The following is a 19,874-nucleotide window of genomic DNA, read 5'->3' as shown; positions in this document are numbered from 1 at the left end:
TCACCTGTATACCCACGAGTCGTCTCAGTGTATACACATGGCATCTATAGAACAAAAGCTCAGTTAGATTCTGTGAGCTTATATACGTGTCTTCATGTTTGACTTCTGTGGAGAGCGAGAAAGAGTGAGAGAGTTCTCAGAAGGGCGTCCGTCGAGAACAAGTAAATATTTACTTAAAGTTCTATCACCAACGTTCTGTCGAGCACACACAGGACACCTATCCAATCGTATGAAGGCACTTTCTGTTGCTCTTGTTCCTCCTTTCACACACACACACACACACACACACACACACACACACACACACACACACACACACACACACACACACTCTCTCACTGTAGCCACCCAGAGGGGACAGTGAAAGAGGAGCAGAGGAAGAGATGCAGGGACCAGACAAGGTTGTAGTTCCTGTGGACTGTCTTTGAAAGAGGAGTCGAATGTGTGCCCCCCCCCCACCCCCCACACACCTCGTTTGATGTTAAAGCAGCTACTTTACTTGTGTAAAGACGACAATAACCTAGACCACCTCTGCCCCCCCCTCAACCCCAGCCCTCTGTACACCCCCCCCCCCCCCCCCCCCCCACCCCCCACACAAAGCTCTGTGGGGGGACAGGTAACCAACAGCAACCAGCAAATCAGAATGAGTGTGGCAGATGTCCAGGACCTCTGTGTGTGTGTGTGTGTGTGTGTGTGTGTGTGTGTGTGTGTGTGTGTGTGTGTGTGTGTGTGTGTGTGTGTGTGTGTGTGTGTGTGTGTGTGTGTGTGTGTGTGTGTGTGTGTGTGTGTGTGTGTGTGTGTGTGTGTGTGTGCGTGTGTGTGTGTGTGAATGTGCTGTACATCACTGAGAAAAGTATATATACTTAATATATACATATGATATACATATATTAATATATATCCTCCATTGTAAGCTAAGTTGTTTTTAGTTGTGTTTCTGCTGCTCCAGTCAGTGAGGCGTGATCCCTGATGAGCTGCTGGTCAGCTCCCAGTTCCCTTTGAACTGTGTGTTACAGTTTGGAATCCCACTCAGCATGGCTGAATGCCCTGTGGAGTTCAGGGATCCACTGTGTGATGGGAACTTAGCCAGAACAGGATCAAAGTCAATCAGAAGCCTCTTCAGATGTGGATCTGATTCAAGAACCAGTGACAGAACGCAGCTCATCAGGCACAGAAGACTGAACTCACCTGCAGGTTCTGTTCTTGCTCTTTTTACTTGCTGCCCAAAAACATTCATTCATCATGGACCCACACAGCAGCGTGGTCAAACCCACTTTCACCAATTTGCTGTCAGATTTTCCGTGTCTCCGTCAGACCCCTTGTTTCTTCTCTTCTGCTGTGACCTCTACAGCTGCACAGAACACACTCTCAACTTTAAGGTTAGCCGCACCAGCAATAACAAATGAAAGCTTGCTGAAATGAGGTTTTCCAACCAAAAGGGCTGACTTCCGAGAAGAGGATGAGAGAATCCTCTTATGTCAGTAAACCCGTTTCGCCGACGCTGCCCTGCCATGCTAGCCCAGGCGTTTCCATGGCACCCACTGTTATCTATGTGTATTTTCGTTGGGACTTTTAGTTTTGGGGGTTTAGTGACAAATTAGATTTTTTTTTCCATCCCACACCACAAGGAGCAAGAGGGGAAAGATAAGAGAGAGTCCCCTCTCAGCGTTAACGAGAGAAAATAAGAGCGGGAGTGGATGGAGGGACGGAGGGAGGCAGCTGCAAAGATACAGGAAGGAACAGCCAGCACAGCATCACTGCTCCAGCTGTGCTCCACTATACAGAGAGACAGCTCTGGACAGTGTGGAACGTCCACTCCTCTCTTACACTACTTAATACTGATATGTCTCCATCACACGTAGGACAAAACAACAATATTCCTTTACGTTGGAAAGGATTTTTCAGTTTGCACGACAATTATGCTTCAGACTATGATGGTTAAAACTATAAAACACAGATGTGGTCAGGGGAATTTGGGTGATGTGGGAAACCTAAGCTCCAGTTTGTTTATTTCCTGTTCTTACAAAATAAAGACAACAGGATTTACACCATCGGTTTAGCTTGGACATCATAGAATAACCAAACTAATAATCTGTTATTGTTTAGTTTTTATCTATTTAAGATAGGGTTCTGAATGAAAGAAATATGAGTTTTACATGTGACATGAATTGGGTTAGGGTTAAGGTTAAAAATTGGTAATATTGAGATTGACATGATCCCAGATTATCAAATTCAGACAAGTAGTTGCACAAAGAACATTAAAAGCTGTGCCATGTCTCCGTGCTTTGTTCTGGTGTGGTAAGAAAACATGTTAAGGATTAAAGGAAGATATGATATGATGATCTAATGTGTAAAAAAGATCGGAATAAATCACACATGTCAAAGTTGCTATTTATTCCAGTTTCAGTGATTCCCTCCCAAAAAACTAACTTTCAAACCTTTCTAAAAACATAGAATTTGTATTGAACTCACGTTGACCTGTTTTTTTTTTTTAAAGGTTATATGAACTCCCTTACAAGGCCCTTTGGTTAGTGTGACCCCCCCCCCCCCCCCCCCCCGCCTCTGCCCTCGCATGTGACCCTCTATTGGCCCCCAGGAACCAGAGTTAACTGACTGGAGAGAAAATAACAACTGTAATGAAGAAGGAGGGGCCTCCAGCGCATTGCACAGCCCTGCTCCGTGTTCATTAGCTGATGCAAAGAATGCTGGCGGCTTTGTCTGAGCTGTCAGCTCCAAAGTGTGTGTCCGTCACTGCTCACCTGTGATGTGTGAACAAGGCATCGCCGCCGTGACCTTGCCTCGGTGTCAGTTGGAGTTCATTTGCGTGTCTGTCTGACGTTTTGTCACAATGTTTGTAGTTTGCCTCTTTTTTGGGGTCAAAATGTGCATTTACAGACGAGGTCTCACTTATGAGTATGACAGGTACAACGGGAACAGGAAGTTGCAGCACAGTTAGTAAGAACACCTCATAATCCTATTATTAGAGTGAGGGTTTCTAATGTCACAATCACTATGGAAAAAGTGTTTCTCTTTCATTTTATCTTTATTGTCCATAATAAAGGTTCAAAATGACTCGGAACTCGTCCTTGTTGTGCTTTGTTATTTGTACGACACTTGAAGATGTGGAAAATGAAATGTATTGTCCCTGTCTGTGCTCAGCGAGGCCGTCACACCCAGTTGTCATACAAGTTGGCATGTGTGTAAGCATGTATACCTACATACGAGCTGTGTTTGACCCTTCAGGCACATTTAGGTCAATCTATTATGTCGTCTCACCGAGATACACATCTGTAGTGGTGTTTGGTCTGCCCTGTCTCTTTCTCCATCTTTCATTTGTTCCTCCTCTCTCCACAGACTCGGGTTTCACTCCTCCGTCAGATGGCGTTCTGCCTGGCTGAGCTGCACTTGTGGTCCACCAAGAGCACACTCCAAGTTAAAGGTAGCCCCTTATCACCATGTTCCATCTCCCTCCCTCTCAATAGTGCTCCGCCTCTCTCCCGTCTGTCTGTCCTCTCTCTCTGTCTTGCTCGGCCTCTTTCTGTCATCGCTCACTTTGTTTTCACACCTCCTCCATCACCTCCGCACATCTTACTTTCACAGTCTGACTCTCAGTCAACACCAATTCTCACCATGTCACTTTTCACTTTCTCTTTGCACTCTTAGAATTGTTTTGCTTCTGATGTTGATGTATACATGAGATTCTTTATGATTTTACCACATCTGTTTACCAAATGTATGAAAGATGGACGCCTCGCAATAGCGATCACGATGTGGAGCCACAGTATCTGGGTTCTGCTCAACCAATAAGAGTCTCAGCTGTCAGTCATGATTTTTCACCCCGTTGTTTTAGCATCAAATACTTAATTAAAACCAAATTGGTCCTTTGTCCCATCCACTAACAAGGAGGAGGCAAAGTTTCAGAATTGTTTAAGTACACAGACTTACTCCACTATGTTTAGATCAGGACCCTGATCAGACTCTTTGTTGGTCATAGTCGATAGTTCTTTATAACCAGGCTGATGTTTTGTAGTCGATGACCTGCTGCAGAATGAATATGATATTTAATCAGAAGCTTCCCTGAATAAGAATCTGCACGTCACCAACATTTATGCACTGAGATATGCTCACCGGTTCAGTTTTGGGCGAAGTGAGCCGAGTGCAACTTTGAATTTTCTGCCACTTTTGTGTGTTTTCTCTGCCCCAGCTATCAGTCCATCTCCTCCGTCTTTTTCTCCATTTTCTTGTTTTCTCCTCCCTTCCATTTTGTCTTGTCGTTCACAGTCTGCTGAGCTATAGACAAAGATAGTGTCTCTCTGAGGCTGACTGTGGTGTGTGTTGTGTGAAAGTGTGCGCCCGTGTTTATGTGTATACACGGAGGTATGACAGCTTGTATATCCTTGGAGACGGTGACATATCCTTTTTTGTTTGTTGTTTTCCTGCTGTGTGTGTGTGTGTGTGTGTGTTTGTGTGTCTTCCGCTATCTTGGAAAAATGTGGATGGATACATGTGAGGGACGAGGCCTGGTCGCTGAGGTGTGACGCTCCCTATCGCCAGCTTCCTTACATCGTGTACATCCACCTAGAAAACAAAAATATAGATTCACAGAAGCAGGTTCTATAATTCTCTGTAACAAATGTGTAGAGTTTGTACAGCTGCATAACACAACTGACAGATTCCACAGCCCTTAGCCACTGTATGTGTGTGTGTGTGTGTGTGTGTGTGTGTGTGTGTGTGTATGTGTGTATGTGTGTGTGTGTGTGTGTGTGTGTGTGTGTGTGTGTGTGTGTGTGTGTTTGGGAAAATTTGTTGGTACAAATACAGAATCCATCTGCAGGTTTGTTTCCTACTTCTAAATCTCAATTTGCAAACACGAGTAACTTACAGAGCTGTGAGAGCATCTGTATCCAGGTGCAGAGTGTGTGTGTGTGTGTCTGTGTGTGTGTGTGTGTGCTTGTTTGCGTGTCTGCCATCAGCTCTCTGGTTGTATTAGTGTGACCTGGCCTCAGGAGCAGCAGCAGCGGCAGCAACAGTAGCGGAGCGATAAAGAAACGATGTGTTGTGCGAATCCGAGTCTGGCTGCTTATGGTTTTGGGCCTGCAGGAATAACACTGACAAAAAAAGGCTCAGCTCAGCAATTTGTGTGTGTGTGTGTGTGTGTGTATCTATCAGTATTTGCACTTGTTTGTGTGTGGGTGTGTGTGTGTGTGTGTGTGTGTATGTTGGACATGCTGTATATATTTGCTGCCCGCTCAGTCTGTGTGTCTACTTTTAAATGTATATGGTGCATGTGTGTAAATCTGCGTCTGTCCCTCAGGTGGCGTGGGTTGAGGCACACTCCCGTCTTTATTAATACCCCTCTGCCCCCCCACCCATCCATTTTGACTCGGACCCCCTCCCACCTCCTCCTCCCTCACTGGGTCTTATCTGAACTGTGGTGCTGGCAGACGGGACAGGCCACTGGCTGATAGTGATTGTTTATCCCATGGTGCGAAATTGCTGATCTGTCTTCTGCTTCTTCCCTGACAGCAAGATGCTCATCTCTCTCTCTCTCCCTCTCTCTCTCGCCCCTCAGATACAGATATTGGCACCTATCAGTACCACGATAAAGGAGAGCCAGGTAAATAGTGTTTATATTGGATGTCTGTTTGTGTTTAAGATAAGTTGCATTTGTCTTGTTTTGGGAATGTATGGGATTTCCTTATATGTGAAGAAGAGATTTTTGCCGCCCCCTGAGCTCACATAAGATATAAACACACACACAGACACACACAGACACACACAGATTAATGGTCCTGCCTATTTCGCCTACGTCTTACACCCGTTAACCACACATACACTTGTCCACACAGAGGCTATTAGTATGTAGGATTTACACCCTAAAACCTTTATTTACTCATGCACATACCACACACACACACACACACACACACACTCACATGCACTCACATGCACACAGGTTATTAGGCCTCCAAGGTTCTATCTCTTACCCTGTGTTCCTGTTGACCCGGGGTCCTGCCACACAGCGATAGCAAAACTAAACTGTTGACTTTCTCCCAGATCACATAGCAAGAGGCCCCGCGTAGTCCAGCCTCATATTGCCTCAGGCCAGGAGGCTTCCCTTTCCATCAGGAAGTGCTCAAATCGCCCCCCCCCCCCACCCCCCTGCAGTCCCCAACAGCAGTGGGGATGAGCCATCTCATCCGATGCTCTTTTTTCAAATTATTTTGTGCATTTGTATTCGTTTTTTTGAGAATTACACATATTAATACACAGTACACACCCTGAGAGTTACACTCTGCTGAGCAGGCTTGAACAAATCTTCAAGAAATCGACCGTTTTCAAAATAACTCTGATTCCACAGTTACAGCTCAGAGGAAGGTGACTTCAGCTTGATATACATTTGGCAAAAGTACATAATAAGTACTACATGTAGCCGACAGCGCTGAGTAAACAGAACAGACCAGTATAATTCCCTCAGTTAACCACAACATTGGCATATTATGAACTCATCAAGTCAATATAATGAACTCTGCTAATTGGCTCATGCAGCAGATATGGAGAAATGTTTCCATTAATCTATATTTGTGTTTATGTTCAACTGACAAAGTCCAATGCTCACTCTGTTCTGGCTCTTTAACACTTACATGCACAACTTTATCCACGAGGTAATTTCTGACATGTCTCGTGTAAGATGTCATGAGTCACCAACTTTTTCCAAGTCAGTTATGCTTTAATATGATTTGGCAAATTGTATTTATGGCATTTCCACTCTTAAGCACAAATTGAAATGGAAACCCACTTTGTAGCATTGTGCGTTGTTTTAGTGCATAGGCCCGTTTCATTTTCCTCCATCAGTTTAGTGTGTTTTTATTTGTGTGTCTCCTTTTATTTCCCCTTTGTCTTTGTCCCTGTGCCACGTTTCTTCCTCTCTCGTTATTTCCTCGTCCTTGTCTCACTTTTTTCTCTCACCGTGTATATTTTTGATCCGTCTGGTTTTGTGTACAGTCTCTGTGTCTCTCCCTCTCCCTCTCATATCATGGGGTTCTCTCTCGTCTCTCTCATCTGAGAAGCTGCCTTCTCTTTCATTCCAATGTTCAGTGGGGAGACGATGCTCTCTCTCCAAATCCTTTCATTTGGAGGATTACTAAAGTGTGGCTTGATATCAGAGTGGAGGGAGGAGAGAGGGAGGAGGAGGAGGAGGGGTGAGACGGAGCAGAATCACCATCCAAAAGTATCACAACATTTTCACACAGTAGTGTAACGACAGCTCGGGTCATGATTCCACTGCAAATACAGTAGATTACATTGGATTAGAGTAAATTGTGTGTGTTTGATATTTTGTGGGGGCACTGTGGCGTTCAGCTTCAACAAAGTGGAGCATGTGCTCAGTCAGGCTGTGAAAAACAAAACACCTCTGGAAACGTGGCTTCAGATCATCAGTGTTCCTCTTTATTCATAACTAATAATCATCAGTAACAGAAACAGTTGTTACTTTGACATTTGGTCACTTACAGTAAGGAGGTGATTGAGGTCATATGTCTCCAGGCCCCTTAAGCAGGAGGAAATGTTTTCTTCCAGTTTATTAGGAACACCTATCTTAACCTAATGCAGCCTGGGACCCCACAGGGGTTGTATTAAGATTTAGTTTTGGTTTCTGTGATGCCATAGACTTGTGTTGCATAATACTGGTAGAAAGTTTGTGCTGGGTCTCTGTGTAGAGTTTGTATGCTTTTTTTTTATTCCCACAGTCCAAAGTCACGCAGACTAAGGTCAGGTTGAGTGGATATTCTATATTGACTTTATATGTTGGTCCTGCGATGTGCTGGCGACCTGGTGTTTCCCCCCCCATCCCCAGCCCCCAGATGCATGGATGGAATACTTTTAAATGTTTCTATAATATTGTCTAGACTATTGATATCAATTAGGCAGGGTTAAGACCATTATAGCCTTCATATAGGTAGGATTTAGTTATTTGTACCTAATAAACTGGAAAGTGTAAGGATTCTCTTACTGTTTGTCACTCTGATTGGTTTTCTGATACTTCCACATCCCCCCACCAGAGGGAGACCCAGGCTCATTGGAGCGACTAGGAGGGTACCCCCACTGCCAGCCCCCCGCCCTGCCCTCCCTCCCTCCAGCCTTCCCCACCCAGCCCCAGAGCAGGTGCCCATGTCTGGGCCTGTCTGGCCCCTCACCCCCTTATCTGATTAATACTACTAATCCTGGAGGTGTTGCTGCCTGCCAGAGAGGCCGGCCACCAGACTGGCCACTTTCTTGCTCTTGGTGACCGTGCCATGGGCCACTGTTGTGGGTTACACTTTGCCAACACAGCCCCTTGGAGTTGAGGGAGACGTGTCATCTCCAGCTTAGTTTCCTGCTCCTCTTAATCTACATCGTGTGTAGAAAACAACAACAAGCACACAATGCTCCTCTCATACCGAGAGTATCCCAAATCAAAACCTCCATTCTTTATTTCCCCCGCAGCCGTTTCCCTGGAGCATCACTACTACAATGAGAAACTCCAATTCTGTGATGGTAAGTTTCCAACAGAGAGGGTGTGTGTGTGTGTGTGTGTGTGTGTGTGTGTGTGTGTGTGTGTGTGTGTGTGTGTGTGTGTGTGTGTGTGTGTGTGTGTGTGTGTGTGTGTGTGTGTGTGTGTGTGTGTGTGTGTGTGTGTGTGTGTGTGTGTGTGTGTATATGTGTGGATGACCATCTCCCTGAAATCGTCCTAGTCAGTCAACTGTCCTACTTGCTCTATTCTCTCTCCATCTCTCCCTCCCTCTCCTCCCCTCGTACTCTCTGATTCTCACCCGGTAGTGGAATACAAACACTCTTATCAGGAGACGAACACTCATCCCCCCCCCTCCCTACCCCTCACCCCCTCCCTCCTCCCTGATTTGCATTCATCTATTTACCTCCTCTTCCCACTCCTTCTTAATAGAGAATCCCACTCCTTAATGGTTTGTTTCGGTGGAGATGAGAAGGGAGACTATAAAATAAACAGTAGGAGAGTGATGGCACCGTATTGAAAACAGCAGTGCCTTCTCCCCCCCCCCCCCCCCCCCCCCCCCCCCTTTCTATTTCTCCCACTGAACTTCATGCACATGTGAGGCACATGCACAGATTCAATTAGCCGTTACCTTCCCTCCCTGTGTTTAACCACTAGATATTGCGGGGGAAAGGGACGGCAGGGAAATTAAAAGGAAGTGGCCTCGCTGTGGAGCGTGTTGAGATACGTGCTCCAGACGGAGAGGTTGCATTCAGGAGATAACTCCAAAGCGGCGAAAGTCTTCTCGATTAACTGCTCGCCTCTCTTCCACGACTTCATGTGTTTTGAAGGCACATTTTTCTTCCATTAGAATATTTCCTCTCTCTATATGTGCAGCCCTGCATCAATCTGTGAGCTGCAGGTGTAAAGAGTGTTTCTGCTTTAGGGACACAGCGGTCAGAAATGTGATTGTGTGAATGTGCAGTAGGAGGTTGAGTTTCTCTGTAGAATCATGACTTTTACATTTAGTTTTTTATTTATATTTTAGAGATGAACATTGGTTGATAGATATTACTTTTCCCTATAAAAACATCACATAAGTAAATATTTAAAGACACTGTTGAGTACTGAGAAAGCTGCAATGTAAAAACCATAGGATTTTGCCTAATAATTGACGATCAAGATATTTTCCTCTGACCAACAGTTACTGGGACTCGAGTCTAAATGGATCCATAGTTTCTAAACTCTTAAAACACAGTTATTATTCTGCATAAACATTCCTGAACTGATCAGATTCACTTTGAGACGTCTCCCTCATGTTACCTGCATCTCTTCCTTCCACCTGACGGACTTGTCACCACCCTTTGTTGCCCAGTTGCCCCCAGTTCATGCTCAGATCTCAACCCAGATATGAAGTTCAACCCTTTCACCCTTTTCCTGGCACCTGAATTCCCACGAGTAGCTTTTCCCTTTTCTCCTGTGTCTATATTTAAAAGTTCCAGTCTCATCCTCTTTCCCGTTCTTCTCGTTGATTTAGCTCGGGGCTATTCGTGGACCCCCAGGAACCACCGACCAGAGAAGCTACGCGATTCGTTGAAGGAGTTGGAGGTACCCGCCTACTCTGTTCAAACCCCACCACCACCTCCCGGTCTCCCCCCGTCTTCTTCCTCCCTCTGGGGACTTTCGGAGTTTTCCCTTTCCGAAACGGCCGATTGATTAACAAATAGGGGCATTCTCTCTCCTTTCTCCCGCTGCCTTCACTCTCCCTGTCGTCCCTGTTTGTTCTCCTCTCTCCCGCTCCTCTCTCATCACCTCTCTTTTGGCCGAGCTCTGTCATCGACGGGGATATTTGAGGGGATCAGGGGGCTGCAGGCTGCCCCCTCATCCCTTCTCGGCCTCCCCTCCTCGTCTTCCTCCTCCTTCCCTTCCTCTCCTTTCATTCATCCCCCTTTTCCTCCACCCTCTCCTCCCCCCTCCCTTCCCCTCTGTACTTGTGGCAGTACAGACCTAGCTTTGTTTGCTGGAACCTGTCTGTGGCTGACACACACACACACACACACACACGCACACACACACAGGCACACACACTCTCCACCCATCCATCTCCCTCCTCTCACCCGTAACCATTGTCTGAAACTAGAAACACCCCAGCTCACCTCCACAGCCCTCCCTCCTCCTCCCTCTCCATCCCTCTCTCCTCCCATCCAATCACCCCAGCTGGGTTTGGAATGTGGCAGGAATGACCGACCGTACACACACACACACACACACACACACAAGCACACAAGCAGTCCTTACCTGCATCCTCTTTCAACTCTCTTCCACCCCTCCTCGAGCAGGAACTGTTGCAGTGGCCACCTGTGGAGGCAAGTGTCCAGCACAGTTTACCCCCGAGATGATTATTGTAAGAATGAGCGACACTGGCATCGCAAAAAGACGGAAACTTCTCAAATTGTTACACAAAATAATCACATCGGAAGCCGACTCACTTTACCTGCTCTCTTTCCCAACATAACAATAAAGGTTTTATTACATGTTTAAACCCTCGTCTGTGTTCAGATGTGTTTTTTCTCGTGCACACCTCCGTTTGTTCTCGACCTCTCACTGTCTCTCTCTCTGTTTATCCATCACGCTCTTTCAGGAGCTGCTGCAGACCAACACCTGTGTTCACACCAGATGGCGAAACAAGAACTGCTGCCAGGTACACACCCTCCTCAGCCCACCACCTTCTGCACACACACACACACACACAGACACACACACAAGCACACACATACACACACAGAGCTTTAGGTAGTGGCAGGAGGTGATTTTATGTCCCCTGGTCGGCCTCAGATAAAGAACTTTGAATCAATTAAATCAAATAGGAAACATCTAAATCAACATCAGAATAATTATAACTTGACACTTCTTGATCCCTTGAGGCAATTTTCTCCCTTTTTGAATGTGTGTAATGTTTGATTTGTATGAATTGGTCACCGGTCTTGCTTAAAGCAGGTTATTAAATAGTGACTGTGTTATTCAGATGAGTCTGAGAACCCTGCTTGGCTGCCGAAGTCAAATCAGTTTCATTTATACTAAACAGTATCACTGATTTTTCTGGACAGCATTCGAATCCCTCTGAATTCAGACACGTCTTAGATGAATACAACTCAAGAAGAGATCCATGGGATCCAGGACTGAGAGGCTTGACATGCTAAATCACAATACACAGTAGTTTCATACATTTACTCCCTTTTTGCTTCTCTGAGTCTGAATATCCTGTATTTGAACTGGTTCGAGCTACTTTTACCACTGAATCGCTGTCATATTTGTCATCTGTGTGTGTCTGTGTGTGTATGTGTGTGTGTTTTATGTTTCAACCCTGCAGTTGATGCTGCGTAGTGGAGTGCTGGTGACTCTGAACCTAAATGGACCTCAACTTAAACAAGTGTGCATAGACCGCACATTGGTGGGCAGACTACCAGCCAACACAATCACTGATGGTTAGTACACACACACACACACCAAACACAAACACACACACAAACACACACTCTCCATCTAGCTTCAGGGAGCGAGGGACCTTGTTCTTCTCCTTTGACAAACACTGTGTGTGTTTATTTGCTTGAACATGTTTTAAATCTGTCACAATGTCTCAACAGCATCCAGTGCTGTTGAGACATTGTGACAGATTTTTGTTACTTTTTGTGCCGCTGATGCTAATTTGTGCTGCTGCATAACTGACATGTCTATTATCACAATAAAGAGGGAAACGATGGTTTTAGATGTGCCTTAAATATTCAAGAGGTTCTCTGTGCTTCAAGCAGATTTAAGGACACAAACATCATTGTCTCCACGGCCGCTCCAACAACCTCCGTGCTCAGTCACACACAAACAGGCAGAGACGTTTGCATTCAAACGTCTTGCATTATATTTTAAAACCATGAAACCATCAACAAAACACACATACACACGCATGTCGCACAGTCTGTGTGCTCACACCTGCTCACCACACATCTACCCTACACATACATGCACTGAATCACACACACACACACACACACACACCACTCTCCTCAGCACTTTGTCAAGCAAACAGTCGCACTCACCCAAGTGCCGACTCACACACGTCGCAGGTGCCACAGGTGAGCGTGGCGACTCTGCAAGCTAATTGCGGGCAAATCCTTTTGTGCTGTGTGTGTCCAGGGGCCTTCCCTTAAGAGCATCCATCAGTGTTTTTCCTCCATCGCGCGTTCCTCCAGGGAGTACCGCCCCCCCCGCACTGCGCTCGGCAGACCTCTCTCTCGCTCGGCAGACCTGGCAGGAGAGAATAAGGGGCCGTGGACACCGGCCCAAATCTGCTAATTATTTCTTTCTTTCTGTATCAATTATTTGTTCATAACACCGCCCCCCCCACTTCCGCCCAGTGTCTCTAGACACCTGATAAAGCCCCCATAGTGCACACACACACACACACTCACACACACTCCAACACATACAAAACCCTTCACATGCTCTCTCACATACACACTTCCAGGCATACACACAATCATTCTCACAGAAATACATATGTAATTACAAGTGCACACACTCTTTTTTTTTTATGTCGACCAACAAGCACTTACTGTACGTCCATTTTTATTTAGATGCACACATGCACAGAGACTAGTGTGCACATGCACACACACACCTTGGCACATACTTAGGAACACACTTACACACCCAAGTACACACACACTCATTCACCTCCCACTGCGCTCCATTCAAAGCCTTAGAGGCACTAATTATTAGAGTAATGGTTGTGAGAGGTTGGGTTCCGGGGATTTTGTGTGGTTGTGTGTGTGTGTGTGTGTGTGGGTGTGGGTGTGGGGGTGGGAGCGAGGTTAGAGGCTGTTCTCACATCTGTCACTTGTTAAATTAGCTTGAGACAATGCCAGAGCCAGAGCAGATCACATCGTTCAACACATTTACATTATTGAAACAGTTTATGATAAGTCAGGAAGTGACTGGTGCAGTGTTGTGACAGTGTTAGAAGTTACTTGTTATTGTCTGTATATAATTGCAGTGTGTGAATTTTGCACTGCACCTCAGTAATGTCAAACGTTCAAATATATTCCACGATGTACAAACACTTATTATTAATGCTGCTGGCTCTGGTTTGCAGAGACGTGGTCACAGAGAAGAACAAAGACTGTTCTCAAGCATCATTACAGGTTTGTGAGGACAGAGTGTAGCTTTCCAAAGAACACGCTCTGACAGGGGTGATGACAGATGACAAGTTTTGTGGTGAGCAGAACCCAAAACTGTTTTTAAGTGTTGGTTTGTCTCAGAGCAGTTATAGAGTCGATTAATGACACATCACAAGATACTGGCATCGAACACATTAAAGGACTTGCACAAGAAAGTACTGGTTTTTCATTGAGGCCTGTTCGAGGGAGGAGTCGCTGCCAGTTCAAGCCATGTAATGAGAACTGCAGCTGCAAAGGTGTGATTCTGAGAGAGAGTCGGTTTAAAAGCATTAAAAGCAAACTAAGAGGGAACAGAACATGTATACATGGCGTCTAATATAGAACCAGTTGATGTGTGAGGGTTTTCTCTCAAAACCAACTTACCCAAACCTGGAAAACCAGTCCTAACCATTGCATAAGTACGGTTAGTGTGATTTGTTGAATTGATAATTCAGTATGACACTCAAAGGATGTGATAAAAGTAGAGATGATTAAAAAGTATTTGTTTACATTCATGTTATAAACAAAAAGTAAGAATCAAGTTCTTATGTGAGAACTTGGAATAAGCAAATAGTATAAATTGATTTCCTTTTAATCAACTAAAGGATTAAAACTGAAGTCACTATGTAATGACGGAGAAGTATTGAAGAAAATTCTGAACAGGGTTTGGAAACTTTCTAAAGCCAAAGTGCGTCGGTGTATAAACGCTGAAGAAAATCCCTTTTCTATATTTGCATGGTTTGAAGTGGCTGTTTGGTCTGATGTGTCTTTTTGTGTGTTAGCCTCACTGAGTCGGCCAATGAGCAGCAGCCAGGTCGGCTCTTTGTTTCACGATGTGACAAAGCACGGCTTACTCTCCTCTCTTAAACTTTCCGTCCTCAATGCCGGTTACGTCCGTGTTCCTTCCATGAGCTCAGATTGCATCATGCAGAGCTGCAGATTACATATATTTTACACCATCAAAGTACAGCAGCCTCCTCTGGCTGCCGGCTGGGCCAAACTGTGCATATGCTCCACGATTAAGCATCCTTAAGTGATTTTTCATAGCCGGTTTCATTTACCCATGTTTAAATGTGCTTTAGTTAAGCCCATTGGCCTCTTATGTCAACATGCTGCTGAGGAGATGGCATTAAATGGATTTAGGCGACTATCTTTGTGTGTGTGTGTGTGTGTGTGTGTGTAGGACAGAGCGTGCGTGTGTGTATGTGAGGTCAGACTGTGTGTTTGCTTTGATTTGTGGTTGCTTTGTTTTATGCATGTGGTTGCAAATTTGCAAGTTGAAATGTTGTGAGGCACTGCATGTGTGAAGCATGGTTCGAGGCTTGCATGTATATATGTATATGTAGCTATCTGTGCATGAAAGTGCCGGTGTGTGGGTGTGTCTGTGTTTGTGTGGGTGTGTATGTGTGTGTTTGTTCTCGGGGGTGTACCGCGGTGGGTCATGAAGGTCTGGCCCTTAATGCCAAATCAGCCACCTGGTCCCAGATTGGGTCACAGCCTGATTTCATATCCTTCATTTGGGAATGAATGGGATTAATCTTAATCCCGTAGACACCCATAGAGATCAATACTAAACTGCATTTAACTTGATTTGTCTGTAATCTATTACAAAGACGCTTACTGTTGCATTAAGCGTTGTTTTCGCAGAAGCTGCTGAAACATTAATGGCCGTATTTTGGAGTGGTTTAAGCCTTGGACCAGTTTTCATTACAAATGCTTCATAATCCGGCCTCAGCACAGGGACAGAGACTCGACTGACCTGATTTAAGATGCTAGTTTCTCTCTGTTTTGCTGCAGTGTTTCACTTCCCTCCTGAATATTTGCATATTAATTTGAAATTTCCACACACCAGGATGATTTGAAGTGTAATCATACCAATACCCACACATTTATAAATACACACATGCCGTGGTTAATTGCCGGTTAGATTTCTAAATCTCGGGGTGCAGCCTTACTCGTTCAACTCAAAGCAGGATATCTGAGAGACATGTGTAGCAGCCCCCCCTTCCTTTCCATTTAATTGGTTTCATAAACAGATTAATTTGAAGGAGAGGGGGGCTTAATTGCTAATCAGCGTTTCCACGCAGCTCCTGAAGAGTTGAACAGGATCAAGTTTCCACCACAAAAAGGTCTCAGAGCCTTCAGTGCTCTGACAGGAGGGAGGAGAGAGAGAGAGAGAGAGAGAGAGAGAGAGAGAGAGAACAGGGGAGGAAGGAGGTACAGAGAGTAGGGGGGGGGGGGGTGAAGGGAAGAGACTGAGAAACTAGATGGAAAGAAAAGTGAAGAGAGGGAAAGAAGACACGAGGAAGAAAGTCTCTAGAAATCGGTTAATTTCACTTTTAATCACATTTTAATTCCAGACACTCTTTGGATTTTAAAGTTAAATTATAAACTGTATTTGATTTGAATCCTGACACTAAGTGATGTGTACGTGATGATGTCATTCCCAGCGGTGCTCTGTGATAGGCTGATCCTGCTCTCCTTCCTGGATCACAACCAAGTGGCTGCAGTTTACCTCAACAAGAAGAACCAGGACGCCTCAGACAGCGGCAGGAGGACAGACAAACTGTCCCCCTCTGAAATCAAGGTACAGTAGAAGGCCCCTGATGGAGGAGTCCACTGAAAGCATGAGTAATGTGTGTGTGTGTTCATGTGCACACTGATGTGTTTGTAAAAGAGAAAAGTAGAAAGTCAAAGGAAGGACGAGACCAAGCGAAAGATGAGATGTGTCGTCTCACATCAATGTCCGTCTCCCCTCTTGTCCAAAATCCTGTTATCATATACAATTTCTTTCTTCATATCTATAAAGTCGCAAATGTGTGAATACTGTATATATAATATCTTTGGAGCGACTTCAAAACCAGATTAGAATGAAGGACTTCACTGGTCAGTTAACACATTAGCTACACACCTCAATATCTACCTTCCTCACAACTTTACCATTTAGTATTTTCTTATTGCTGCGTCAGTTCGATACCCACGTATCCTTTACGTGTGGTCATATACAACCACAACGAGCAGTGAGTGTTGGTCCAGTGTGTGTTTGTATCTCTGTGCACAACAGGTAGGTTCAGTGTGAGCACCGTGGGATCAGTGTGTCCAGGTCTAATTCTCTTTCCTGTTCCTGTCTTTTAATCTCTCATAAAGTCGTGCATTGAGAGGCAGTGTGGTTTCTGTTCTAGACACAGGTCTGATGATGTGTTGTCCTGTCCTGCCTCCACCAAAACAAACCCCCGCTGTGTCCTCCCTCACTCGCCGGCTACCCGCTCGCCCTGGCATTATCACATTACTGCCAGACCCTTTTGTCAAAGTGTGTGTGTGGGTGCGTGCGCATGTTGGTGTGTATGGAGGCAATCGTTCCTGCCGTGCGTCTGTCTCCAGAAGCAGAGTCCTGATAAGACACCCCCCCCCCACCACGGCCACTACCCCCTAACACATACACATCCATTCAACCACCGGCCCCCCCCACACCCCTGTCAATACATGTGCATGGAACCTGCAACATACACATGTGTGCACACGCACGCTCAGCGACCCATCCCCCCACAACAAACACACACACACACACACACACATACACATTGCCCTGGTCCAGTGGGCTAAGCTGGAGAAGGGAGAGTGGGGGGGGGGGGCATTGAGGGGGGGCGCTAAACTAATCCAGCCCACAGAAAGTGGTTTTTGATTATTGCTGACCAGCAAACGCCAGCAGGAAAAAGACCTGGAAGAGGGGGGACGTGGGCAGGGCCGGGGTGAGGGAGAGGGTGTGCGGGGGAAGAGATAGAGTGTGTTATTAACCCGCTGATTTTCAGATCTATTTCTTCTTCTTTTTCCATTTCTAATCTGTTAGTGATCTCCCGTTCAGCTATTTGGGGCAAGTCTTTGTTCCCGTTATCATCAGATGTTCTTCCATCATTTCCATTCGTCTCTGTATTTTGTGTCCAAAGCAAATTCCCCTCCCCAGGGGGGGGGCGAGACGGGCAGACATGGACCACTGAACCCGAAATCTCTACTCATACAGTACAGCTTGTCAATACACTAATTTCTGCATGTTCCCTGGCCTTTTGTTTGTACTGAGGAGTTTGTGTTTCTTACTTATTTAATTTCTCAAGACATTCCCACATTTGACAACCCCCTGTACCACCAAGTGGGAGTTAGATGTTACATCTGACTGCTTCTTCCCTGTTTCAAACATTTATTTTGACCCAAACCTCCCATTTATCTACAAGAAAGATCCAATTATTTTACTTTTTCCTCTTCTTATGTATGCCTTTTGTTTTGTCCTTCTTTCCTCCCTTCATTTCCATTTCCCTAAAGCTGAAGTGCACAAAGCTGGTCATCACCCCTCTTCCCTCGTTCTGTCCAAATCCAAACAATCTGATATTTTTGTCATTACCACCTTTTATTCCTCTCTCTCTTCCCTCCTTCACCTCTGCCTTCTCTCTATCTGTCGCATCCTAACCATTCATCTGCACCGTGACAAAGGTCATGGAGGTGTGTGTGGGTGTCTGTGTGTGTGTGTGTGTGTGTGTGTGTGTGTGTGTGTGTTTGTGTATGTATGTGTGTGTGCGTGCCAAGGTATGTTAGCCACCGACTCCGGTAACTGGTTCATTGTGTTTGTAAGTGTTTCTGGAGATTAACACTGTATGAAAGGCCTGTGAATTATATTGGGGTGTGTTGTGTGTTGTGTGTGTGTGTGTGTGTCTGCGTATGGGAGTGTGCTCTCTGACCATATCTGTATTTATATTCCATTTTATGTATGTACACGTGTGTTTGTGTGCATACATGCATGCATTCATGTACGCTTCTGTATGTGTGTGTTTGTGTGTGTGTGTTTGTTTGTGTGTTTCTGTGTGTGTGTGTGTGCCCCGAGCGCCACGAGAGCTCATTACCGTGCGTCTCTTTGTTGTGGCCTGTAGAGCGTAGCAGACCTTCCCAAAAATATGCACATCACTAAAACAACAAGCCCGACAGAACCAAACACACACAGACATTAATAATGGAAGATGAAAAAAACAACCTGAGACATCAGCACAAACACAATCAAGGAAAGACGAGAGGAATATCTGAGGCTCCAGAAGTTTTAGAGCCCTGAGGTGATGGAACAGGCCGGAGACGAGAATCAAAATGGATGAATCACCTCATGATGGTCTCCTAACTTCCCCTTCTTCATGAAATACACTCTAACTGTGTGCGTGGGTCTGCCGGTGTTGATGTGGAGTGTGTTGTCCTTGTTGTCGTCCATGTGCAGGTGGTGTCTGTGGAGGTGGGCTCCCGCGGCTGTAGGCTTCACAGACTCGTGGCTCTCAACCGTCTCCAGGATGTGGCGCTGTGCTGGTGGAACTTAGACGAGGCCGGTGAGGAGCTGTGGCCCTGGAGTCCCACAGACACACACAGGAACAACCTGGTCCTCCTCAGCTGCTCGCCCACTGAAGGTCTCAAGGTAAATTACATCAGTTTTCAGTCTCTAAGCTTTCATGTGAGAATATTCAAATCCACATAGAACAAACAGTCCTTTTATCACATTGTGCCGATGGTCAGAAGTATTTGGAGAAATGCTCAGAAGGTGAAAAGCTCATCATATTCCATATTTTAGAATCCTCTGCAGTCGATTACTGGCTGAAGTTCTCGACTCACAGAAATCATCAAACACTCTGAACCTTCACCGCAGCCTCCTCCTGCTCCTCCTGCTCTCGCCTGTTGTTTTATCTGACTTACGTCTGGTCTTCATCAAGCAGCTCAATCAGACTGAGATCAACAGTCTCTCTCTGCCAGTCGAGGTTTTTCCACCTCCTGGAAAATCCTTGATGCCCGGATCTGAATGTGGAAACACCCTTTACCTGTGTAAGCATATGGAAGAGCTCAGAGGAGTTTGTCCATTCAGCTTCTGTGTTTTGACTTTGAGAAAGTGTATGACCTTGTCCTGTAGGGGACTCTCACGAGGTTACTTCAGGAATATCAAGTGGTTCAACAGCCGGTGGCGTTCTTGCATAAATGGAGCAAAAGCTGTGTCCGTATTTTGGCAATAATTCAAGTACGCTCTTGTTGAATGTTGGCTTGCCACTGATTCTCTGTGTGATTCAGAGCCACAGACTAGGAGTGCAGAGTGTCCTCTTCGGCGACCTCGGTATCCTGCCAGCAATCCATCAATGTATGGAAAATGGAGGATTGCTCCCCTT

The 19,874-nt window shown here is 45.5% G+C and overlaps 2 protein-coding genes across 2 annotated transcripts in view; one reads left to right on the top strand and one right to left on the bottom strand.

Annotated features, from left to right (window-relative positions):
• Window positions 1-19,874, bottom strand: part of LOC128453522 (malate dehydrogenase, cytoplasmic) — a 116,992-nt gene that overhangs the window by 18,871 nt on the left and 78,247 nt on the right. The gene's annotated exons all lie outside the window — the stretch shown is intronic.
• Window positions 1-19,874, top strand: part of wdpcp (WD repeat containing planar cell polarity effector) — a 58,270-nt gene that overhangs the window by 14,133 nt on the left and 24,263 nt on the right. Inside the window, exons 3-10 of the mRNA XM_053436161.1 lie at window positions 3,355-3,439; window positions 5,573-5,617; window positions 8,485-8,535; window positions 10,026-10,096; window positions 11,130-11,189; window positions 11,859-11,973; window positions 16,149-16,285; window positions 18,947-19,138. Of these exons, the coding sequence (XP_053292136.1) occupies window positions 3,379-3,439; window positions 5,573-5,617; window positions 8,485-8,535; window positions 10,026-10,096; window positions 11,130-11,189; window positions 11,859-11,973; window positions 16,149-16,285; window positions 18,947-19,138 (732 nt within the window). The 5' untranslated portion in view covers window positions 3,355-3,378. The remainder of the gene's footprint in view (window positions 1-3,354; window positions 3,440-5,572; window positions 5,618-8,484; window positions 8,536-10,025; window positions 10,097-11,129; window positions 11,190-11,858; window positions 11,974-16,148; window positions 16,286-18,946; window positions 19,139-19,874) is intronic.

Source organism: Pleuronectes platessa, chromosome 12 (genome assembly GCF_947347685.1).
Source record: "Pleuronectes platessa chromosome 12, fPlePla1.1, whole genome shotgun sequence".
In the NCBI taxonomy this organism is placed as follows: Eukaryota; Metazoa; Chordata; class Actinopteri; order Pleuronectiformes; family Pleuronectidae; genus Pleuronectes; species Pleuronectes platessa.
Note: the sequence above shows the minus strand (reverse complement) of the source record. Positions and strands in the feature narration are given on the sequence as shown.